Source organism: Ahaetulla prasina, chromosome 4 (genome assembly GCF_028640845.1).
Source record: "Ahaetulla prasina isolate Xishuangbanna chromosome 4, ASM2864084v1, whole genome shotgun sequence".
NCBI classification, from domain to species: domain Eukaryota; kingdom Metazoa; phylum Chordata; class Lepidosauria; order Squamata; family Colubridae; genus Ahaetulla; species Ahaetulla prasina.
This window is the reverse complement of record NC_080542.1, coordinates 95,982,321-96,008,687: the sequence shown is the minus strand read 5'-3', so window position 1 is coordinate 96,008,687 and position 26,367 is coordinate 95,982,321. Positions and strand designations below refer to the sequence as shown.

The 26,367-nt window shown below is 38.6% G+C and overlaps 1 protein-coding gene across 4 annotated transcripts in view; it reads left to right on the top strand.

The window, feature by feature from the left end:
• RARB (retinoic acid receptor beta) overlaps positions 1–26,367 on the top strand; it is a 506,722-nt gene that overhangs the window by 395,854 nt on the left and 84,501 nt on the right. For all 4 annotated transcript variants that reach the window (XM_058184374.1, XM_058184373.1, XM_058184375.1 and 1 more), the window contains one exon: positions 5,938–6,086. In XM_058184374.1, the coding sequence (XP_058040357.1) occupies positions 5,938–6,086 (149 nt within the window). The remainder of the gene's footprint in view (positions 1–5,937; positions 6,087–26,367) is intronic.

Sequence of the window (26,367 nt, the reverse complement as noted above, 5' to 3'; positions counted from 1 at the left end):
GTGACAGTGCAAAGGCCTGCCAAGTTCCGAGTTCTTTATCTCTTACGGAGACAGAAGCCCACGTGTCCAACATCCGTTGCCAAGAGCTCACAGAAAAATCCTTTGCACAGTCCAGGCCTTTTAACTCCCAAATGACCGATCTGCAGTTCACACTTGGTAGCCTTTTGTCTGTCACAAGGGCCAGATGGCAACTCCACCCGGTTTTATCCCCTCTGGGGTGTGGCTCAGTGACTCAGCAATCTCTGAGTTTGCCACACCTCTTCCTTTGCTGCACACGCTTATCTTTTCGTCATGCCTCAGGTCAATCCAAGATTGATCCTCAGCAGCTGGAGCCGGAGGCGTTGCCAGGGAGGAGGAGGGTCCGGGGGAGGGAGGCCTTGTCAGCTCCTCCTCCTGGCCTGGAGCTGGAATCTGGGGCGATGCCAGGGAGGAGGAGGGTCCGGGGGAGGGAGGCCTTATCGGCTCCTCCCCATCACTCTCAGAGTCAACCTCCTCCATGAGGACAGGTGCGGGAGCCGGAGTCACAACAAAACCTTTGCCTAAGGATGTTTTATTTCATGCTTGAGTTTTAGAATAGAATAGAATAGAATAGAATTTTATTGGCCAAGTGTGATTGGACACACAAGGAATTTGTTTTGGTGCATATGCTTTCAATTTGTGATTATATCATTGTATAATGCAGAGGTAAAATATACTAGAAGATATACCTAGTTCTCTTTCATATTTACATGATACCTATTTGGCAAAATATCTTCAAATGTTGCTCAAATGCTGCTTTTACTATGAAGTAAATTCTTTTCTATTTCTCTTTGTATTATAGATAGATAGATAGATAGATAGATAGATAGATAGATAGATAGATAGATAGATAGATAGATAGATTACATTGTCTTTTTACCTTGGCTGTACACCGCCCTGAGTCCTTCGGGAGAAGGGCGGTATAAAAATTGAATAAATAAATAAATAAAATAAATAAAGTAGGAATACATTAACCAGATAAAAATAGATGCTTTATATCTATAATAAATTAAGAGCTATAATAAATTAAAAGAGCTATAAAGTCTACTAGAATATATATTGTGAAATATAACATAATTTTCCACATGACATAGGATAGGCATATGATAGGATATGACATGCTTCAATATATAAACAATATAATCTAATTAATGTATTTAGATATTTCTCCTCTGCTCTCTAGAACTTGTGCTTTTTTTGCAACATTATTGTTAATTGATGGATCTGTTCTAGAGAAGATAGAATAATTATTAATAAAGAGGATTTTCTATATATTTTGATAGGTTTTTAAAAAGTGGTCTATTTACATGTTTTTCCTTTAAATTGCAGGAAAAAAAGTCCCAAAGAAAGAGAAAACTTAGGAAAAACAGCTAAAATACATGGCTGATTATTTATGATTGTTGAAGGCATTTGCATTTCTGTTCTTCTTTATACTGGAGGGGGTGAAAGAAATATCTGAATATTCTAATGTATTGTGCCTCTAGACTCAGACCTCTCTCTGACTCTTTAACTTCTTAAGAGAAATCATTCATTGGTATGGGGTGAAGAATGATCAATATGCAGATGATATCAAGTTTTACATTCCTATATTGGGTTGAATAGGAAATGCTGTGGAGGTCTTGATGACATATCTGAAATTGTGAGGTACTGGATGGGATAAAAAGGCTTAGGATGACTCCCAATGGGATAAAATAGGTGTTCATGGAACATCCTTTCAGGATTTTCATCTTTAGTTCTTGCTGGGATTGCACAACACCTGAAAGAGAAGGTAGGCAATTTGGGATTCTCTTGGACTTGCAGCTCCTTTTTGATCACTAGGTGGAAGCTGTAGCCAGGAAATCTTTTGCTCAAGTTCAGATATTGCAGCAGTTTTAGTTTCTCCTAAACTTGGAATTCATGCTTTCATTTATAATTTGGTTTGTTGAAATTCATTTTAGATGGTGCTGCCCTTGAACCTTTTTGGAAGTTGCAGCTGACTCAGCATTCTCTCAGGAAGAAGCTATTTACCATCAGTTTTTTTGAATACTGCCAGTTAGCTTCTAGTAGCAGTTCAAAGTATTGGTATCATCAGATAGTTGTTACTCAAAAAATCCATTAGGCTTGGGTCTGATAGATTAAAGGCTCTCTGTTCTAGGTAGAATCAACCCATACAGTATGTTCTGCTATGGTTATGAAGGTATGCTGGGGATACTTCCTTCTTTTCTTATGCTTCTCTCTTACCCTTTTGCAGGGGATACTTGCCTCTTTTACTTTTCTATTCTTAGTTTCATTGCTTTTAGCATCCTGCTCCAAGATCAGGTTGTCCCATTTCTGGGACCTTTTCTCAAAATGTGTTGAACAGTGGTGTTTCAAATAGCCTTGAGTGCAGGGAATGCTACTTATCTGGAAGCAGCTGCTTTTTAAGACTATTTTTAATTTTCATTTAATTACACCATGAGACAGAGAGTCTATATTAAATTGGGTAGCATTCATATGAAGAAGGTAGGGCCCCTTAAATTAGTTCAGCTTGGCTGCTTATATGATCATGTTCAGTAAATTCCTTGACAATAATTTTATTCCAGGTTGTTGTTTTTTTACTATCTGCTTTTATTGTTTTATCTATCTATCTATCTATCTATCTATCTATCTATCTATCTATCTATCTATCTATCTATCTATCTATCTATCTATCTATCTATCTATCTGTAAATAATACAAAGAGAAATAGAAAAGAAAGGGGGTGGGAAATGTAAGATACAAGGGAAAAAAGAAAAAACAGGTGCTGATTTCCGACTCTTCCTAGCTCAGTACAAGATAAAAACTCTCCATCCTCAACTTTTGCTTTTACACATTAGTATATAAGTAGCCATTTCTATAATGACAAATTTATCTAAACAACAAAATTATCTAATCGACAAAACCAAAGTCAAAGTTTCTTTCTTTTTTTCATCACAAATACAAAAACCAGGAGTAATATCCAAATGAAAAACTTACTGAAATATATTCTCTGCTTTGAATAAAATAACCAATTTAACCATTTCTGCTTTATCTTCCTTGCTGTGGAAATAATATATATTTCTATTTGCATATAATAATCTTTGTAATAATTCACTGTATTCTTTCAGATACTTTGACCTTACTTTTTTTCATCCTTGTTAAAATGCTAAACTTTTCTTTAAACACATTTCAAAACTTTCTACTATATCTTTTTCTTTTAAGTTCTTTACATACATGCTTTGAAATTCAGTATTAAATTTAGGTCCCTTTCTCCAAACTACGAACTTTCTTCTCATAAATTATGGTCCATGAAGGTGGGGAGATTAGTGATCCTTAGATGCCTTTCTATAGTTATATGCATAAAGCATGTTTCTATTAGAGTCTTCCTTCATAGATATGCTGCTCGGGATAATCTGTTGGTTTTTTTTAAAGGCGATCAAAGCAGTTCCCTAAAAAGGATTTGCCCATTTTTGACAGGGTTTTTCAAATTTACAATACTAAAATGTGTGGACTTCCAGAATTGCATGGATAGCATTCCAGTAGACTTCTGGAAGTTGATGTATATGCATCTTTAAAGTTGCCAAATTTGAAAAACATTGATATATGTTGATAGATCTATCAGAGCATCTAGCTCAATTTTATTTCAGGTTATAGATAGATAGATTCTCAATCTTGGGATTTCCCACTTAGAATTTCCTGTGCATTTGAAGTGTAAACCAAGTCTAATCCTACATATATGTTTTTCTAATATGACTATAGATGTTTCTGTTTGCTGACAGCTGTATCTTTATTAGGGCCGATCAGTTATACAAAATAATATGTAACTGAGAGACTTTGCTTATCTTGCTTTTCATCTAGAGCCTCAATGTGATAGTTCACAAATGATAATTCTCCTAGGAGGAAAAAGTACTATAAGGTACTAGGAACTCTGTAATGTGACTTACTGGCTGGCTAAGGTAGCCCAAACATTTTTTTAATTACAAGTACCCACCTACTGGTAGTTATATATATATTGCAGTACTATAGATATAAAACTTACATATTTTCTCTCCTCTTTTGAAATACCTTTTGAGATATTTCCTTGAAATTTGCAATGTTATTAGGATTTTTTCTTATAAGTCTCTTTCCTAGTTCTGCATTTCACAGGAAGAGTTTGTTCTCCATGGGAAAAATTTGTCTCTTTCCTTCTGTAATGCACTTGTCAGAGCCTGGGAAAGAATATGGTAGATTTGCAAATATTACACTTTCTGAACATCTGCACGTTCTTCTTTTATTCAGACCCCCCCCCCCCGCACACACACACATACTACATGAACAGGTGGTTAACAAAACAATCAAGAAATCCCCACCCTAACTAAGATAATTGGGTGTTAAAATAAATATATCAGATCACTAAATTTCTGTAATCTAAATTCTTTTTTTCCCTTTCAGTGTATCTGCTTAATAGGACATGAGAATTTAGTTTTTTGTTGATAAGCAGCTGCTTGGAGTTGATACCAACTTATAGTTCCTGTATTTAGGTTCAGACTTTTCTTTCCAATTCAAACCAGAATGGTATCTTGTCTCCCTCGTATCCCATAGATCTGACAGGTTATTTATCGATTTTAATATTTATATTTCTATTTTTAACAATTGGTATTAACTATTGGCATTAGAATAAGTCTTTTAATGATTATTTTAATTTGTATATTGATGTTTTTTATATGCCTGTAAACCGCCCTGAGTCCTTTGGGAGATAGGGCGGTATATAAGTTTAAATAATAAATAAATAAAATAAATATTCAAACAAAAAAAGCAGAGAGGACAAGGAGACAGAGATAAATCATCAAGTTTATAGTTTTATAGAAGACTTTGCGCTCAGAATTGTTTCTATGCCACCACATGATTTAAAAAAAAAAACGCCACTCAGGGTGGCTTTTATATGCACTATAGTTTGTAATATCACTGTGCCATTCCTCACAGTATTATTTTCAATAGTTTTTACTCCTTTTTTATTGTAGCAGAGAAATTTTGGCAAATTAAGGTGGAGGAAAGAGTGATACAAGCAAATTATTGTACTTAACTTTTTGTATATGAAGTATTTTATTCACTTGCAGAATTGTGATTAAATGAAAATTGATGACATCCATGATGATGTGATAGACATTTGAAAAGAAAAAGTTTTGATGGACCATCAGATGGGCCATTTTGACTGTTTTTTTACTACACTGTGGATATTGCTGAATGGATGGGATCAATGTGGATTCATTTCTTTATCAATTTGAGGTAGTCTGGGATTATGTTGATTGAATGATATTCCCCCCCCCTCTCTCTCTGTCTCTCTGGTTATGGTGCTATAAATGTCTGCATACATAAAAAAGTAAAAACTTCAGGTGTTCTCTGAATTTATTATGTGTATTTTGAAGACTTGGGAAAAGGACAAGCAGTTAATGAAAGTCTTACCGTATATACTCGAGTATAAGCCGAGTTTTTCAGCACGTTTTTTGTGCTGAAAAACGTCCCCTCGGCTTATACTCGGGTCTATACGGCTTATACTCGAGTTTGTTTTTTTTTAAGCCCCTCGGCTTATACTCGAGTATATACGGCTTATACTCGAGTTTGTTTTTTTTTTCTTTTTTTCACATTTTACCGGACGGCGCGGGGAAGCCCTGCCGGTGCAGTGAGAGGGCGGGGCGGGGGAGCCGCCAGCCTTCTCAGCTGAGGGAGGGAGGGTTTCCCCAACCGGTAGGTGCCTCATTTCCCACCCTCGGCTTATACTCGAGTCCCCAGTTTACCCCAGTTTTTGGGGTAAAATTGGGGACCTCGGCTTATACTCGGATCGGCTTATATTCGAGTATATACGGTAATTTGTCTCTGCTATTAGCACTATACCATAGCAATGTCAATAGTTAAATGCACTAAAATTATCTTTCTCTTTCTCTTTCTCTCTTTCTCTCTTTTTAGCAATTGAAACTCAAAGCACCAGTTCTGAGGAGCTTGTTCCCAGTCCACCTTCCCCGCTTCCTCCCCCTCGTGTTTACAAGCCCTGTTTTGTTTGTCAGGACAAATCTTCTGGATATCACTATGGTGTCAGTGCTTGTGAGGGGTGTAAGGTGAGTGTCCAAACATCTCAGTTAAATTGCATTCCTTTCATGGTGACAGAAGCCTAATAACAGTCAAAATACACAATCATACTGAGGCAATGGAAGGGATTGGAAATAGAGAAAAAGTCCAGTGTATAGTAGTGAAGCCATTTAATAATAATAAAAGGTAAAAATAAAGGTTCCCCTCACACATATATGCTAGTTTTTGCCGATTCTAGGGGGCGGTGCTCATCTCTGTTTCAAAGCCAAAGAGCCAGCGCTGTCTGAAGATGTCTCAGTGGTCATGTGACCGGCATGACTCAATGCCAAAGGCGCACGGAACGCTGTTAACTTCCCACCAAAGGTGGTCCCTATTTTTTCTACTTGCATTTTTACGTGCTTTCAAAACTGCTAGGTTGGCAGAAGCTGGGACAAGTAACAGGAGCTCACCCCGTTACACGGCAGCACTAGGGATTTGAACCGCTGATCTGCGACCTTTCAATCAACAAGCTCAACGTCCTAGCCCCTGAGCCACCGCGTTCCCTTAATAATAATATATATGGCTAAAAGGATGGGAACTCTAGCTTAAATGAATACGTTATATGCAATAGGTATTTTAAGTAGTTTGGGGAAAGGGAATATGCCCTTACAGTAGTTGTATAGTAGTACTATATTTATGCCATGTATGACAACAAACAAAGTGAGAGTGAGAGGGGGTGTGAAGGAAGTCCTGCCTTAGCACTTGGCCACCACCAGCCCTGCTGCCTTCTTGCCATCCTCCTTGCTCTCTCCTCCTGGCCTCTCTCATCCTTTCTCTGAGGATGCTTTGTTTACAAAGCTGGGGCTTCTTGCACGGAGATGGAGTGGGCCTCCCTCTGACCCACACACTTTGTTTTCTGCTGCCTCATGTGCCTTGGCTCTGTGCTCACCATGCAAGACCAGGGATTGGCAGGAGGTCAGCATTGGGTCAGGACTGGTGTGGGGACCTCCAGGCATGACCAAGGAAAGCAAGCACAGCAGCAGCAGTCTTAAGGAAGAGGTAAGTATGGCCAGGCACCCCCTCGTGGAAGCAGGGTTGGGATGGGCTGCAGGGTTGGGATGGGCTCCTGTGTCCCAGGAGCTCAAGGGCTGGGCTTTGTACTTGCCTTCCACTTCCCAGAACTCCGCCACCATCTGGGATTCCTCTGCATGGGGTAAGAGGGATAGTGAGGCTCCTCTGATGAATGATGCTTTGATGCTCGCCCTGGTTTCTCTTTCCTCTGCTGGAGACCTCTGGATCCCCCACCCAGCCTTGTCCCCCAAAAGAGGCGGAGGACGATGCTGATGTGGAAGCAGCATCCACACGAAGCAGCGTGTGGAAGTGCAAAGGAGAAAGTTTTCAGGAAGCAGTTTCCTCTGAGTTCAACAACTGTTGGATCTCTGGCGAGGGAGCTGTATGAGGGAAGGCTGCCCTAACAAGCCAGCATATTTACCACGCATAGTTCCCTTTCGAGAAGGACCAGCCTCCCTCATGCAGGATATACACACCCACAGAGCTTTCCTCATGCACACACACAGACAGACACGTGCACGCGCACACACACAAACACTATTCCAAGTTTGGAGACTTTTATTCACGTCTGAGCTTACAAACTGCCAATCATGCCTGGGCTTGGAGAGAAGGCCCTCTCTTTCCTCTGTGGATAAAAGTCCGCAAACTTGGAATTCTGGGAGTATGTGTGCGTGCACATCTGGCTGCCAGCCGTTAGGGAAGGCAAGGAACTTGTGGGGCAGCAAATTGTATCCACAGCGAGTTAGCTGGTGCAACTTGTTCCATCCCAAGTCAGCCGCGCCCAGTGAACAGTTGAGCTGACCATGCCCACCAAGCACACCCACCTAGTTGAGGTGACCTGGCTGTGACCACTCAGCCACACCTACCCACCACACCTACCTGGCCAATGTGTGTTATCATAGTCTTACATGCTACTGGCCCTTTAAGGGTCACCGTAATGCTAATGTGGTCCCCAGTGAAATTTAGTTTGATACTCCTGCTCTAAACTGATTCAGTTCACTGTGCTTGTTCATAGTTGTAGGTGGATTACCGACTTTTTATAGATAGAAAGCAACATGAAGCTAGGTAAAATTAGAGCTAGGGAGATATTACAACTAATACCAAGGCAAATAGCACAAAGCTGTGCACTCTCTCCATTGTTCTTCTCTCTCTCTATATATATACCTGTTCTGTCTTCGCTACACATTACTCTGTGTGCAGCTTGACATGCATCTAAACCCACCTATCCTCCAATAAAACAGACCATGTGTGTAGATCTGGATGTTTTATTGAAGGGTGAAACTAGGAAAAATAGAAATACATACAGTGAACAAATATAAAATAAGTGGTGTTGAGGTGCTGGTGAGCATAACAATAACAAACCCAGATCAGTCTAAATCTCACCAGCTATGCTGTGTGTATGGGATGTGGATTTTTGCCTTCAGATGAACATGTGTAACTGATTAGTTTCCTCAGACTGCTCAAGAAGTCTGGCTTCCCAGGATGCATTTGTTTTTGGAATGAGGGGTGATGGAAGATGGGTGTCTTAAAGGACTGGATTAGTTTCCAAATAATAAAGATTGGTATTTGGCTCTGGCCACTAGAAGGGGACAGAGAACAACAGTATATACCCAAATTATATGCTGGGGGCATGACAGTACCAATGACCGCACTTCAAGAAAATGGTCTGTTAAAGTATTGAAGACCATACAGCGATTATTGGCCTCATTCAAGACAGTGAGTCTGCATATAGATGGGAGGGTGAACAACTGGCCCTGTGCTACAGTTGTAGCAATATGGAACTGGACATGTTTAAAACTGTACAGATGAGATTGGATTTAAGAAGAAGCCTTTCAGTTTTATCTCTTACTATATTCGACAGCATAGCATCAGGAGTAGAGTAGAGAACACCTGATTCTCACAGTGCTGTCTAATGTCTGTATGTATTTACCAATGTAGTAAGGGTGTAGTAGGATTACTTTTTCTTATTATCTTCTTTATTCCCCCCCTTATTGGTATTATTGTTGTTAATCTTTAATCTTCAAATTGATTCATAGTCTGGGACTGGTAAAAATTATTATTATTCTGTTGCCTTATATGTGCACTGAGCACTTCTGCACTGAAGATGAATTCCCTGTGTGTCTAATAACACTTGACCAAAGAAAGTATTTAAAAAAAGGACCTCCCCAGTGGTTCCTCTGATTCTGATGGATCTTACATAGAGGAACATTTTCAAAAACTTCATTTTGCTTGTTTACATCTGCACATTTTATATCATATAGCCAACCTTCTATGTGTAATATGCACTCTTTACACTTGTACTTGTTCTGCTTTTTTATTTATATTTTTATATATAGATAATTTATGTACAGATAAACTCTCAAAAAACCTGATCCTTGGTTTTGTCTTTTTGCAAAGAATTCTATTAGCTTTTCTCCTTGTCAGCATTGTTGTTTTATTGATATACACCTTTAATTACTTTTAAAACCTAGTGCAATGTTTATTGTTTGACTCCTTATAAGGTTACCATTGCTTCTTACTTTTTATCATTAAATTCTAAGCTGATCCTTTTGACTAAAGTAGTTTAGTTAGTAATTTAACTAAATATATTACCTCTCTTCTTGATTAACATAACTTTTAAATATTTGTTTTCTTCCCTATAACTTTTTCTAAGAGTTTTCCTTCTTCTTCAGCTTTTCTTAATCCCATATTGGCCAATCAACATCTTCCCCTATTATGCTTTGCAATCTGATTTTTTGCACCTCAAGTCTTCAAGCTTGGATACTTTTAAATTATTGTAATTTTAATTATATTATGGTAATATTATTTACTTAAATATATAATAATATTTACATATTATGTTGATATAAATTTGGGTGGATAACAGATTTTTCAGTTTCTTGGGGGAGATAAAAGCTATATTTCAGTTAGGACTCCCATCAGTATAGCAAACTGGAAGAAGTGGAGTTTTTGTGAGTTGTATGTACATTATGTAGTTTCATCTTATGCTGTTTATTAAAAATATGAAAGTATGTCCCTATGACAAAACTGTTGTAATATCAATCTTGTTCACTGTCACAATGTTGCACATTAACAGATATGTCCTTATAGTCATTATTTATCAGATAGTATGTTCATTGTGCCCTGAATCAAAACTGTTCAGACTAACCTCATAGTCTGATACATTAATATGAGGACTTCACATTCATCTATGGTATCTCATTGTGCTATGATTAGGCAAGTTAAATGCGGTTTTGGCTGAAGTCTCAGTTGAAAAGCCGATAGCCTTGAGGAGAAGAAAATCAGAAACCATGGCTTAAACTGAATTTTAGATATTTTGTTAATGATATTCAGGTGCAATATTTCTATTTCAAATACTCATTGCAGCCACTATATGGTGTCAATGAATGTACTATAGAGAAGAGAGTGGCTTTCTGAAATTTATGATGAAAGCTTATGAAGGACCAATTAACCAAAATAGAAAATAACTTTAAACTGTAATTAATATAAGAGTATTCTTAATATTTACAAGCATAATTTCTTTGCAGTAAAATTATGTTTTTCCTGATCTGTTTCTTGATTTTCAGTTTGCAGTATATAAAAATACTAGACTCAGCAATTCTAATGTCATTGCTTAAAACTCTGGCTTTTTTGGTACTAATTTTGTCTTCTTTCTAACACAGCCTGCAAAAGATTTATGGGGGAGGAAAGAGTATACCAAGCATTTACCCCAAATAATGCTGGCATTGTGCTAGTAAATAGAAAAAAAACCAAGGTTTTGGCATATACAGCCATCTATTAGAAACTTGTCTCTTGTTAGAAACATTTAGAAGGCAACATTCATTTGGTACTGAAACACGATGCACGTTTCTGGCATAAACTAAATATGTAGTAACATGACTAGAACAAATTCAGACCAAAAAATGGAAGATTTACCCATTCACTTTCTCACTTTCTCTCTCTCACACACACACATACACAAACATATACACAATTTGTGTGTGTGTGTGTGTGTGTACACATGTGTATGCTTGTTTGTGGATTGATAAATATTTTAGTTTGGAAACTAATTCATTTCAAAAGTGAAAAGGAATAAATATTCAGAAAAGCTAGATCATGTTCAACTCAAACTTTTATAGTTATTTATTTTTTCCCTCTTGTCAAAGACACTACAGCTAACATGAATAAGTTTAAATTAATTTGACTTAAACTTAAAACTTTCAAAATCTTCTCACTCTTATCACATTGATTTTAGTAGATCTACAGTCTAAATTTTCATAGCAAAATATGAATATTTGTATTCCTCCATTTTAATCCACATTTCACGTATTGTTAGAGATTTTGTGGGGAGTGGGGGTTTCCATCATAGTTTGCATTTCATTGAAGGTAATATGGTGGAGTTGTTTTGGGGAGCTAACAGTGCTTGATTTAGAAGTTTAAAGAAAAGGTAAAGTTCCTCCTGTCCAATAATGTCCGACTTTAGGGGGCGGTGCACATCTCTGTTTCTTAGCTGAGGGAGCCAGCATTGTCCGAAGACATTTCTGTGGTCATGTGGCCAGCATGACAGTATATTGCAGGGTCACCAACTTTTCGGACCTCAGGGACCACTAAATTCGTAATTGCAAATCCCACGGACCACTAATACGAGTTTTTTAAAAGATAAGTAGTATTTAGTTCAATATAAAAAATGCAAATAATTTTTCTGTGGATCACCAAAATTTTCTCACAGACCACTGGTGATCCATGGACCACCAGTTGGTGACCGCTGGTATATTGGAACCCTGTTACCTTCCCATCAAAGTGTACCTATTAATCTCACATTTGCATGTCTTCAAACAAGACCTGGGGCAAGTAACAGGCAGGGCCCAGGGCAAGTAATGGGAGCTCACCTCATTATCACTCATATCTCAAACCTGGACTGTCAGCTTCCGAGCTGACATGTCAGTGTCTTAATCGTTTATCCCCCTTTTATTTTTGGCCATCTTTATCATATACCGACATGGCAAAATGATTGTGAGCTTCAAATTTTCTGGCAATAATATGTTTAATTATTTCTTGGGGATGAAAGGAAATGATACTGCTGCTTTTCATACAGAAGGCATCCCAAAAGTTTGGAGCTCAACCAAGAACTGAAGAACTAATTTTTTACCATGCTCTTTGTTCCCATGTGATGCTTCGTCTGGATCTACAATCTCTCCAGCTTCTTTAGTATTTTCCTTTCTCACAATTTACATTGGAAGCTTCATTTTTCTTTGTTATTTTGAGCAGATTAGCATTTATATCTTTTACCTACTTTACAAACATGGACAAATTTTGTATTCCTGCCTTGATAATGTTACTCACTTCATTCAGCCATTTGATTTCAAACTGCAGAAATTACAATTTTTGAAATTGATTGCATATTTTTCTCCCTGGTTCTAGTTTTTTATTTCCTTAACAAAATGCATTTCAAAGGATCCAGAAATAAGCAATGTGCTGTTTATTCTTTTCTTATGGTGCCATTGAAACTGAAGTTATCTAATTTGTTCACACTAATTTCCCCATAATTACTAGTTTAACTTGGTAAATTTAATTAATAAGTCAAAATTAAACAACAATTTCCAGGTTGTGATGTAATAAAGCATGTAAATAACCTGAAGCTGGTCACATATAAAAAGGAAGAAAGGCTGGGAATATAACAGTAGAGCCATTATTTTTTTAGTTTATTTTTGTTCTATTTTCAGAAATTTCATTATGTATTACATACCACTGAGAACTAACTGTATTACATACCACTGAGAACCAAGAGTTGAAGCCTGGCAAAACAATATTATTTCATGGTGCACATTATTTTTCTTCCTATTAAAAGGAGTGTTTGAATCACAATATTGGGATAAATATTATTTATTTATATTTATATCACGATATTGGGATAAATATTATTTATCATATTAAATATGGTCTCTTCCCATAATCCTAAAAACTTTAACCAAAAACTTTCTACTATTGACCTCACCCCATTCCTAAGAGGACCATAAGGGGCGTGCATAAGTGCACAAATGTGCTTACCATTCCTGTCCTATTGTTTTTCTTTTCTTCCTATATATCAATATGCTTATACCTCCTAATATTTACTCATATATATGTTTATATACTATATAGTTTTTTTGTATGACACTTATATATATTGTTGTGACAAAATAAATAAAATAAAAAAATAATATATATATATATTTGCAGATTAGTTTCTCTGGCAATGAAAAGGACTCTTAAAGTAGGACTGGGTGTCATTTTCTGTCATTTCCCACTGCCAGATCAGCTTAGAAAAAGCCATGTTGCAATTCACAAGTCACTGTGATAGTGCAGGCTTCATTAGTTTTAATGGGGCTTATGGCAGAACATACTTTGAGGATTGAGGCTGTTAACATAAATAGCTTTTCTCATGACCAGACATGGCAAATTTGTTTGCTTTTGAAATCCATCTTAAATAGCAACAATTCTAAATGTTTGAAATGTATTTGGTGGCTTTCTTCTAAATCAGTGAAGCTGAATTATTTTACAAGTGGCCATAATTATATGTTTCAACTTACTAAAAGTTTTGCCTTAAAAAGTTAAAGAGGAAAAAAAATAAGAGTTAAATGTAGCTGAATATAGTTGTACTTTGTCTGTCTGTAACATTTGGATTACATTTCTATCCTATTCTTCCAACAGAGAATTCAACCACATACAGTCCCATTTTGGGACTGGCAAGAACATAGCCTGAGGCAACAAATTATATCCTTTGTTCCCAGGTGTATAACACTTTCCCATCATGGCATTCTCTAAATATGTTGTAATCCAACTCTTAGAATTTTTAGCCAGCATTCCATACAAAGAATAGAATACCAAATGTCTACTATGACTACTGAGAGCTAGTTGGTCTAGTGGTTAAGATACCAGTCTAGAAAGCAGAAGAATGTGAGTTCTAGTCTCCACTTAGTCATGAAAGCCAGCTGGGTAACTTTGGATCAGTCATTTTCTCAGCCCAATTAAATTAATTAAATTAATTAATTAATTTAATTAATTAATTAATTAAATTAAAGCAAATCTCTTTAACATATTCTTTGGCTCAGTCTTGACTGAGAGATGGCTTATATCCGACATTCCCCAATCGTACCAACAATGAGTATGACTTAACACATTTAGACTTCACAGAAGATAATGTTGAAAAAGCTCTTCGCAAACTGAAACCATCTTTATCTATTGGGCCTGATGGATTATGTGCATACTTCTTAAAAAAACTTTCCATTAATATAGCACAACCCCAAGCATAATCTTTGATAAAGCTTTCACGACTAGTTCCCTTCCCAAACTTTGGTCTCTAGCCACAGACATCTCTATCTTCAAAAAAGAAGATCCCAGGCTAGTTGAAAATTACAGACCAATCTGTCTATGCTGCGTCACCTGCAAAGTAATGGAATCTATCATCAACCAATTCATTACCCTCCACCTAGAAACAAACAACCTACTCTCTAATAAACAATTTGGTTTCAGAAAAAATTATCATATAACTTACAACTTCTCCACTGCAAAAACATATGGAATAGTAATCTTGATCAAGGCAAAGCAATAGATGCAATCTACATAGACTTCTGCAAAGCTTTTGACTCAGTAGTACATGATAAACTTCTCCTAAAACTAAAACCCTAAGGCATTTCAGGACCTCTTCACAATTGGATAATTGCTTTCCTGTCAAACAGACAACAAGTGGTCAACATTGGCAATGCTTATCAAATCCTGTTCCTGTCAAAAGTGGCGTTCCTCAAGGAAACGTTCTTGGACCAACGTTCTTCATACTATATATAATTGATCTCTGTAACCTTATCTCAAGTTATTGTGTTCTCTTTGCTGACGATGTCAAACTATTTAACACCACCAACAATACTACTACCCTTCAAAAAGACCTTGAATTTATATCTGATTGGTCTAAAACTTGGCAACTCCATATCTCAACCAGCAGATGCTCAGTCTTACATATTGGAAAAAAGAACCCAAACACTAAGTACAAGCTTGATGGACATTGCCTTACAGATGACCCCCACCCTGTTAAAGACCTTGGAGTTTTCATATCAAATGATCTAAGTGCCAAAGCCCACTGCAACTACATAGCAAAAAAGCCTCTTAGAGCTGTAAAACTAATTTTGCATAGCTTCTTTTCCAAAAATTCTACACTACTAACCAGAGCATACAAAACATTTGCTAGACCTATTCTTGAATACAGCTCGCCTGTCTGGAACCCATACCACATCTCTGACATTAATACAATTGAACGCATCCAGAAATATTTTACAAGAATAGTTCTCCGCTCCTCTGTAAACAACAAAATATCTTATACCACCAGACTTGAAATCCTGGGATTAGAAAACTTAGAACTCCGCCGACTCCGACAAGACCTGTGTTTAACACAGAGAATCATCTATTGCAATGTCCTTCCTGTTAAAGACGACGTCAGCTTCAATCGCAATAATACAAGAGCAAACAACAGATTTAAACTTAATGTTAACCGCTTCAATCTTGATTGCAGAAAATATAACTTTTGTAACAGAGTTGTTAACGCTTGGAACACACTACCTGACTGTGGTCTCGTCTCAAAATCCCAAAAACTTCAACCAAAAACTGTCTACTATTGACCTCACCCCATTCGTAACAGGACTATAAGGGGCGTGCATAAGAGCACAAAAGTGCTTACCGTTCCTGTCCTATTGTTTCCTTTCATTATATCAAATTAATATAGTTATTGCATACTTTTGCTTATATATATGCTTATATGATGTGTTGTTGTTTTATGTTAATGCTTGTGTGTACTGTTTTGACAAAATAAAAAAAAATCACCTCATTGGGTTGCTATTGTGGAGAAAATAGAAGGTGGAAAATGTGTTGGATGTGCTCACTGCCATCAATTATTTGTAAAAATAATGAAGGCAGACTATAAATAAATATATCCTAACCCTAATTTTCTACCAATAGTTCATTTGGAGTGCTCTAAATGAGTTTGTTATGTTATTGCTAAATTTTTACTGGCAGTGTATAAAATTTGCCCAAAGGGGCACATTCATTTACCTGTAGTTGGCATTTGATACTGTATTTCAGAATTAAAACTACATGTCAAGACTATCCAGCTTTTATATTTGTTCTGTTTATTTCATCTGATTTTACATGTTTAATAGCCTATCATTCTTCCCACAGATGGGAAGAATTTCATAATACTGTTTACCAAATAATGTATTACCAATCTCCTTCTTTTATGCCTTCTGCTTCAGAGTCATGTCTCCCCTGCATTATTAAACATACAGAATGTGTGATTCTGTGTGTTTAATAATGTGGACAGAAAACTAAGCAGAACAGTTCTGTAAGTATTAGTTAGAAGTGGTTCCAGTTGAATTCAAAGAAATTTATTCCTATATGGAGTTGAAGTGCATCAATAAGAAGTTCAGTTCACAAAAATGTCTTTATTCAGGCTGAAATTTTTTTCCAGAAGTTGCCTAAGGCAAAAGCAAAGGTTTGACTTTTAAATAAGGAAGTATCTGTGTATTAAATATTTCATTGGTTCACCGAGTATTTATGTAGGAATAAGCCTCTGCTCAAGAGCTTTCAGAATCCTTCTAATACATATGTTACAGGACATTTTTTGGGAGAAACCTACCTTGAACAAAAGATGATCATTTCAGTGAATACGATGAGACTTTGTCACTGTATCATCTAATTTTATGTATCATTCAACCAAGCCAGCTATCTTCTGTTTACCTTTACAGGTAGAAGGCAGAGTATGTCTGAGCACCGTTTATTCTTTCTTTGCCATTCTTGTAAACTTCTTTGTATGCATATGGAAGAGTTAATATCTAATCAGGATAGATTTTAAAGTGCTAGACATACAACTCTAAACAATCCTGAAAACAGTTTCTTTCCTTCCTTCCTTCCTTCCTCCCTTCCTCCCTCCCTCACTCCTTCCCTCCCTACCTGTCTCTATCTTTCTCTGTCTTTCTCTTTCTCTCTTTTACATATTTATTTATATCCTGGCTTTATTATTTTTGCAACTAACTTAAGTGGCAAACATCTCCAACGTACTTTCTACCTCCTATTTTCCTCACAACAACAACACTGAGAGGGCTGAGAGAAAGTGACTGGTCCAAATTCACCCAAATGGCTTTCATGGCTAAGGTGAGACTAAAATTCAGTTTCCTGCTTTCTAGCCTGACGCTACAACTTTTTTTTCCTCTTGATGGTTGGGGAGGGGGAACAGAATTCTTTTCTTGCAATATTGATTTTGGACCTTCATGGTTGCAGAAATTATGTTTGATAAAAGAAACTCTGCTTTCTCTACAGCTTTTGAAGGTAAGGATGCCATTCTGAGATGCACAATTGACAATTCTAATCTAACAAAGATACATATAATTTTCTTCACAAATATTTTTAAAAGAGTAAGCCTCTTTCAAGTTCAGTTTGATTTCCCCACATCTTTGTGGACATGGTCATGCAATTTTCTTATTACCATAGAACACTAGAAGTTATTTGCCATTGCTTTTTGCTACCAACTTGCTACCAACTTGCCTTCCATTGAGGACCTGTATACTGCACGAATCAAGAAGAGGGCCGTGAAAATATTTGCAGATCCCTCGCATCCTGGACATAAACTGTTTCAACTCCTACCCTCAAAACGACGCTATAGAGCACTGCACACCAGAACAACTAGACACAAGAACAGTTTTTTCCCGAAGGCCATCACTCTGCTAAACAATTCCCTCAACACTGTCAGACTATTTACTGAATCTGCACTACTATTAATCGTTTCATAGTTCCCATCACCAATCTCTTTCCACTTATGACTGTATGACTATAACTTGTTGCTGGCAATCCTTATGATTTATATTGATATATTGACCATCAATTGTGTTGTAAATGTTGTACCTTGATGAACGTATCTTTTCTTTTATGTACACTGAGAGCATATGCACCAAGACAAATTCCTTGTGTGTCCAATCACACTTGGCCAATAAAAATTCTATTCTATTCTATTCTATTCTATTCATCTTCCTCTTCCTTAGTCATAGAGCCGCAGAATTTTCTACCTACAATGAGCCTGCTTAGTTTTTTCAAGATCAGCTTCCCAAATGTTACATGTGTGACTTAGCAAGTATTAGCTCTGCTGAATTTAGACAGAGTTTCATCTTCCTTGGCTTTTGTGTTTGACTGTTTTATCAGGCTAATCTAAATGGGCCTTATCTAAGCACAGTCCTTTGAAAAAGGGTGCCTGAAGTATGTGTGTATTCTTTGTACTAACATTGTAAGAGAGCATATTATATGTCATTTGAATTAGCTTTCTTTTTGGGTAACTGCAGAGAAGTCAGTTTGGAAGCTATTTTATATACAAAAGCTGATACTTACAGTTAACGAAAGCTGGTTGGATGAGCTGTTCCATAAAAGTTTTCAGCTTGCACTGGATGGTTTTTTGTTTTTTTTTTGTTTTTTTTGTTTCCAGTGCTTAATCTAAACTAATTTGCAAGTTTAGTTTTCTACTTGTAAATTTGTGCCTTTGTCAATAGGAGGCATGCATATAACCAGACAATACTATGCATTCTCATGATTTTAAAAGAAACACACTGTGCTAAACTAAGGCTTTTCCCTTTGAGAAAACAGTGGTATATATGAGTAGATTTTTCTCCAATTTTTGGCAATATTTATTTATTTGTTAGATTTGTTTGCCACCCATTTTGCCTTAAGGCTGAATGTTATACGCTGGTATAGATGCCTCTCTTTTCATCATGTTGGATAACAAGGCGAGATGTTCCAAAACATTTATATTGGTTTAAATGCCTTTGAATTTTGAGCAAATAGCCATTTGGTTTATTATCAAAGAGGATGTGATTACAATGACCTCCTTTGTATTCAGATGGCATTCAAAAGTTCTTTGTGATGCTAGTTATTAAATATTTTCAGATCTTCTTGAACAATCTATCTCTGAACTAAACTCTTTCATGTTTGACATAGTAATAGACAAGTATTACGAAAGTAAATAATAAGAAGTTTGGTCTTTTTTTCTCTTCTTTTGTTTCTTTTTTTAGCATTGTGCTACGGTAATATTGTCTAGATTGCATAATCTGGCTTTAAATAATGGACCTAGGAACTGTCTTTATTTGTTTTTGGGTACATGTGGTTTCACATACCATTCTCCACTTTCGATGGGGCAGATAAAGTATCAACACAATTAAATGTGAAAATAATCCATCTGCTTTGCCAATGGCGAATGCTCAGAGAACACACGTTGATACAGTCGATTTTAAATTATTTATACTAGGTGTTTTTCGTCCCATTGCAATCTGTAAATGGGGACATCTAATGCAACATGACTAAGATGATACTCTATCCAATAACCTTTAAGAAAAATTATTGAAGAAGGAATGGGTTGTAGAAAGGAGTCCAATATTCTGTTCTGAAGAATTTTGAATTGTAGAGCTTGAGAGAAAAGGAGGAAAAGAAAAAGTAACATGTATATATGAATAAGAATGTAACTGATGAAAGTTTTTTTCCAGAAGTGGATTGCTCTATCATTCTTTATCTATTAACTAAATTAAAATAGAAATATCCAAATTTCTTTTATAATTTGTTAATGAACATGGCATGCTTAGACAAAACATTCTCACTGTTTATTCCTTTTCTAAAAACCTACTTTAGATGTCAAGTAAAACACATGCAGTTTGGAATATACTGCTCTGAACATACAATAATTTGTCTGGCAAATCTTTCCTGCTTATTTTTGTCACTGACACTCTCATGCTTCTATCACAGAGGATTTATGTAGGTATTGAACAGCCATTAACACTAATGAGAATGGTTCATGTAAATTCCTTATGCCTCACAGGCATAATATGCTTCCTTGTAAGAGTACGCAGTGCTAATAAAAAGAATGAAATGTGGGCAAATGAATTCTTGAAAAAATAACTTAGATATCTCATACCCTGCTGGCTATTAATTTGAAGTCACTACATTATTATTATTATTGTTATTCGAGATAATAAATTACATATCATCTTAGGATATGTATAGTTCTCTCAGAGGGAAATGCCAAATGTATAAGACTGTGCTATTAAAGAAATACTTTCCAAGAACGATGGGTCTGATTTTATCCTGTATTCTGTTAGTATTTGGTGGAAGTGTTTTAGATTGGAGAATTACGCATCCTTTATATTGGGGATTAAGTTCTCTTTATCTTGAATTACAGTTCCTAGTATTCCCAGTTAGTATGACCAATTCTAGGTACAGCTAGCATCAGGAGACCATATATCCAAATTTGAGAAGTCTTCTGGCAAATGTAAGGTTTCCAGCTATATGCTTATTTTGTAGTATTAGTATCGAAATGGGAGCCCATTTCCAGGAAAAGCTTAGTTTGTAAGATTATATGGGTTATTTCCTACTAGTTTAATTTTCTGGCATGCTCTTTCTCCACATCTGCCCCAATTCTTCTAGTGCACTCTCTTCTAGTAGCTTCAAAATGCCTGTATTGTGATGGGCAACTTTTCTGGGTTGTGAAAACACCCACCCCAGCCCAAAACTTTATTTTGGGGAAGATGCCAAGACAGGAGTAGGGAACAAGATAAGCATGTACTAATGCGTTTCTGTTCTCTTCCTGTAAATGAGAGGAGCCTTCTCATGTTCTTTCTTCAGCAGTTGTAATAGGACCTTTGGGTTAAAAGGATTGCCTAGGTTGGTAGCGTAACAGGACAACTGTCAAACAGGTGACCTATAAATGGAAGTCAAATGGGTAGAGTGTCCTTCCTCATATTGCAGGCTTTGTTTCTTTCATTCTGTGGATTGGATAGCTCATTTTTTAAAAATGCATTATTCTTTAATTATCCCATCATGCCAGTATCTGTATTAATTTGAATTCAGATAGCCCTTTCAACTGTAGGGAATTTCTTCTGTCCATGTTATTTCTAATAGTTGATAATTGTCTGAGTTTGTTCTAGCTGCAGCACCCATAATGTTGGTATATCTCTTTCTAGAGGAACTGTTCCTTTCTAGGAACTGTCTGGGAAGCCTATTTCCAAAAGCTGAAATTTGTATGGTATAACCAAAGACCTATATATATATATATATGTTTTCTGAGGTTTGCGCGGGTGTTTGTATGTAGGTCTTTGGTTATTCGGGTTTTCTCCCGCGTAAAATTGGAAGTGTCTTGGCGACGTTTCGACGAAGTCTCATTCGTCATCTTCAGGCTTCAGCTTCGTGCTTCTGGGAGCAATGTGTGATTGCAGCTGTTTCTTCCTTTTTAACTGCTAGTGGGGGTTTGAACTGATTGGGTGGGAGCTTGGCTGTGCTCTGATTGGATGGGGGTTTTTTTGTGCTCTGATTGGCTGGGGGTGTGTCCTGTTTGGGTGGGGGCTTGGTTGTGCTCAGATTAGTCTGAGTTGCAGGGGGATTTGAGCTGGTGAGCTGCATTGCTGCTGTTTGGCTTCGTGTTCGTGGTCGTGCTACATCTTCGTAGTGGGTGTCAGTCTGCTGCATGTATGGATTGGAGGGGTTTGAAATGGCTAATGTTGCAACTGCGGTCTGGCTTCTGGTCCTTGGTCGTGCTTCCTGAACTGAACTGAACTGAACACTTTAACAATAGAATAATCAGAGAAGCCATCGAGATAGAAAAACGCCCACACAGCATGAACAAACGAGATGATACCTCCCGCCTACCAGCCATTTGGAAACCCGCCCTTATTGACAAGCGAGTCCTTAGCACGAGGAATGACACCAGACCCACACTCACGAGGTCCACACAGGATGTCACCACCACACATCCACCCAGAAAGCAGACCCAAACCCACACTGATCAGGAAGCACGACCAAGGACCAGAAGCCAGACCGCAGTTGCAACATTAGCCATTTCAAACCCCTCCAATCCATACATGCAGCAGACTGACACCCACTACGAAGATGTAGCACGACCACGAACACGAAGCCAAACAGCAATGCAGCTCACCAGCTCAAATCCCCCTGCAACTCAGACTAATCTGTGCACAACCAAGCCCCCACCCAACCACGACACACCCCAGCCAATCAGAGCACAAAACCCCATCCAATCAGAGCACAGCCAGCTCCCACCCAATCAGTTCAAACCCCACTAGCAGTTAAAAGGAAGAAACAGCTGCAATCACATTGCTCCCAGAAGCACGAAGCTGAAGCCTGAAGATGACGAATGAGACTTCGTCGAACGTCGCCAAGACACTTCAATTTCTGGGAGAAAACCGAATAACCAAAGACCTACATATATATATATATATATATATATATATATATATATATATATATATATATATATATATATATATATATATATATATATATATATATATATATATATATTCTGAGGTTTTCACGGTGTTTGTATATAGGTCTTTGGTTGTTCGGGTTTTCTCCGTGTAAAATTGGAAGTGTCTTGGCGACGTTTCGACGAAGTCTCATTCGTCATCTTCAGGCTTCAGCTTCGTGCTTCTGGGAGCAATGTGTGATCGCAGCTGTTTCTTCCTTTTAACTGCTAGTGGGGGTTTGAACTGATTGGGTGGGAGCTTGGCTGTGCTCTGATTGGATGGGGGGGTTGTGCTCTGATTGGCTGGGGGTGTGTCCTGTGTTGGTGGGGGCTTGTTTGTGCTCAGTTTAGTCTGTGTTGCAGGGGGATTTGAGCTGGTGAGCTGCATAGCTGTTGTTTGGCTTTGTGGTCGTGCTACATCTTCATAGTGGGTGTCGGTCTGCTGCATGTATGGATTGGTACGTACTAACATCCAATGGATTCCAAAGAAATAAGATTACCAAGCTAATCCAAAAAGAACCTCCCACTAAAATCCAAGACAGAGAACAAGAAAACGGCACAGCCCTCCTCCCATATATAAAAGGCACCACAGACAGAATCAGCAAGATCCTCCACAAACACAACATCAAGACAGCATTCTGCACAAACAAAAAAATATCCACCATCCTAAGAAACCCCAAAGACAAAATTGAGTTAGAAAATCAAGGAGTATATGAAATCCCATGCACCGCCTGCCCCACCACATACATTGGACAAACCAACAGAAGAATAAGTGCACGCATTGAAGAACACAAGAACTCATTCAAAAAAGAGGAACCAACTTCTTCCCTGGTCCAACACTTTAAAGTCACAGGACATGATATTGACTTTAAAAAGACCAGAACTATCGCCAAAACTGAACACTTTAACAACAGAATAATCAGAGAAGCCATTGAGATAGAAAACGCCCACACAGCATGAACAAACGAGATGACACCTCCGCCTACCAGCCATTTGAAACCCGCCCTTATTGACAAACGAGTCCCTAACACGAGGAATGACACCAGACCCACACTCACAAGGTCCACACAGGATGTCACCACCACATCCACCCAGAAAGCAGACCCAAACCCACACTGATCATGAAGCTCGACCAAGGACCAGAAGCCAGACCGCAGCTGCAACATTAGCCATTTCAAACCCCTCCAATCCATTCATGCAGCAGACTGACACCCACTATGAAGATGTAGCACGACCACAAAGCCAAACAACAGCTATGCAGCTCACCAGCTCAAATCCCCCTGCAGGACAGACTAGACTGAGCACAACCAAGCCCCCACCAACACAGGACACACCCCAGCCAATCAGAGCACAGAAAACCCCATCCAATCAGAGCACAGCCAAGCTCCCACCCAATCAGTTCAAACCTCCACTAGCAGTTAAAAGGATGAAACAGCTGCGATCCCACATTGCTCCCAGAAGCACAAAGCTGAAGCCTGAAGATGACGAATGAGACTTCATCGAAACGTCGCCAAGACACTTCCAATTTTACGGGAGAAAACCGAACAACCAAAGACCTATATACAAACACCGTGAAAACCTCAGAAAACATATATATATATATATATATATATATATATATATATATATATATATATATATATATATATATATATATATATATATATAGAGAGAGAGAGAGAGAGAGAGAGAGAGAGAGAGAGAGAGAGAGATGGAGGGTGGGGGAGAGAGAGAGGGAGAGAGAATGCACATAAAACCCACTTATTTATCATAAAGTGCCAACATGGCAATTTAACCTGAATAATGAGGTTTTGTGAGGAATTTCAGTCACTCTTTCACAACTTGACTTCTCCCTCATTGCATTGGATTTCTGTAACATCACAACTCAGGAATGATGGGAGTGTAGTGCAGTAGCCTTTGAAGGCCATCACATCCTCCTTCCTTCCTTCCTTCCTTCCTTCCTTCTCTGATTTCACCTTCCTTTACAGAGATCGACCGCGAGGCGCCTCACTTGTGGGGTGCCGCAGGGGTCGATTCTCTCGCCTCTCCTGTTCAACATCTACATGAAGCCGTTGGGTGAGGTCATCAGTGGTTTCGGGGTGAGTTACCATCTGTACGCTGATGATACGCAGCTGTACTTTTCCACCCCGGATCACCCCAACGAAGCTGTCGAAGTGCTGTCCCGGTGCCTGGAAGCCGTACGGGTCTGGATGGGGAGAAACAGACTCAAGCTCAATCCCTCCAAGACGGAGTGGCTGTGGATGCCGGCACCCCGGTACAGCCAGCTGCAGCCGCAGCTGGCTATCGGGGGCAAGTTATTGGCCCCAATGGAAAGGGTGCGCAACTTGGGCGTCCTCCTGGATGGGCGGCTGTCGTTTGACGATCATTTGTCGGCCGTCTCCAGGAGGGCTTTTTACCAGGTACGCTTGGTCCGCCAGTTGCGCCCCTTCCTTGACCGGGATGCCTTATGCACGGTCACTCACGCTCTTGTCACTTCCCGTTTGGATTATTGCAATGCTCTCTACATGGGGCTGCCCTTGAAGTGCACCCGGAGACTGCAGCTAGTCCAGAATGCAGCTGCGTGGGTTATAGTGGGAGCAACTTGTTGCTCCCATGTAACACCAATCCTGCGCGGCTTGCACTGGCTTCCTGTAGTCTTTCAGGTGCGCTTTAAGATCCTGGTCACCACCTTCAAAGCGCTCCATGGCTTAGGGCCCGGGTACTTACGGGACCGCCTGCTGTTACCTTATGCCTCCCACCGACCCGTACGCTCACATAGAGAGGGTCTTCTCAGGGTGCCGTCCGCCAAACAATGCCGGCTGGCGGCCCCCAGGGGCAGGGCCTTCTCTGTGGGAACTCCTATGGTCTGGAACGAACTTCCCCCTGGATTACGTCAAGTGCCCGATCTTCGGACCTTTCGCCGTGAGCTGAAAACATATTTATTTATTCAAGCGGGTCTGGCCTAATATTTTTAAATTTTAATTGGGGTTTTATCATTTTAGGGTTTGAAATTTTAAATTTTTAATTTTTAATACTGGCCATTTTTTCTAATTTGCTCGGTTTTAAATTGTTGTTTTAATTGTATATTTTTATATTTCTTATCTTTTGGCTGTACACCGCCCTGAGTCCCTCGGGAGAAGGGCGGTATAAAAATTTAATAAAACTAAACTAAAAAACTTTAATCCTGTATATTATGGTTCATTATTGTTAGTATTTATTAAAGAATGCTGTGTAGTTTAGAAACTCTCAGCAAAAATAACAGCAGCTACTTACTTGCTTACACACACACAACACACACACACACACACACACACACACAACACGCACACACACACACACTCTTACACTTTTTTTTATTCCACTTTCCCTGGGTCCTTGGGAAAGGAATTGCATCTTTTCCCCAACCCCATCTTTAATAAATCCTAACTCTAACCCCCCTCCCATCCTTTTAGCTACTATTGTCCCACCTTGCTTCCCTTTTCCCTTAAAACAAGGCTAGGAAAGAAAGCTGGGAGGGGGAATCTAAGGGCGAGGGAAGAAGATCCCTTTCTGAATAGCGTCCCACCCAGATTTCAACTGATTTCCTCTCCAATCCTCCAACAAACAGATTCCACACCCTCTTTTTGGACTCTGACCGCCGGGCCTTTTCCCCCCATTTATTGGAGGGAATTGGATTTTTATTAGGTTCCCCCCCCCCCGCTGCATGCCAAAAGGAAAGCCAGCCAGGCTTCTTTTAGAAGCCCCCCTACACTTCCCCCTGTTCCCTGCTCCCTTCCCCCTACCACCCATTCAATCCCACTTGGGGACAGAGGAGTGTGCATTGGAAAAGGTGTTGGGGTGATCTGGGAGCGAGCCTCTCTGCGCTCCTCAGCCTGGTTTCTGAGGAGGGGGGGAGTAGCCCTGATGCCTTCGCTGCTGTACCCATGGCCCCAGCCATCGCTAGCCGACTTCCTCAAAGGTGTGGTGCATTT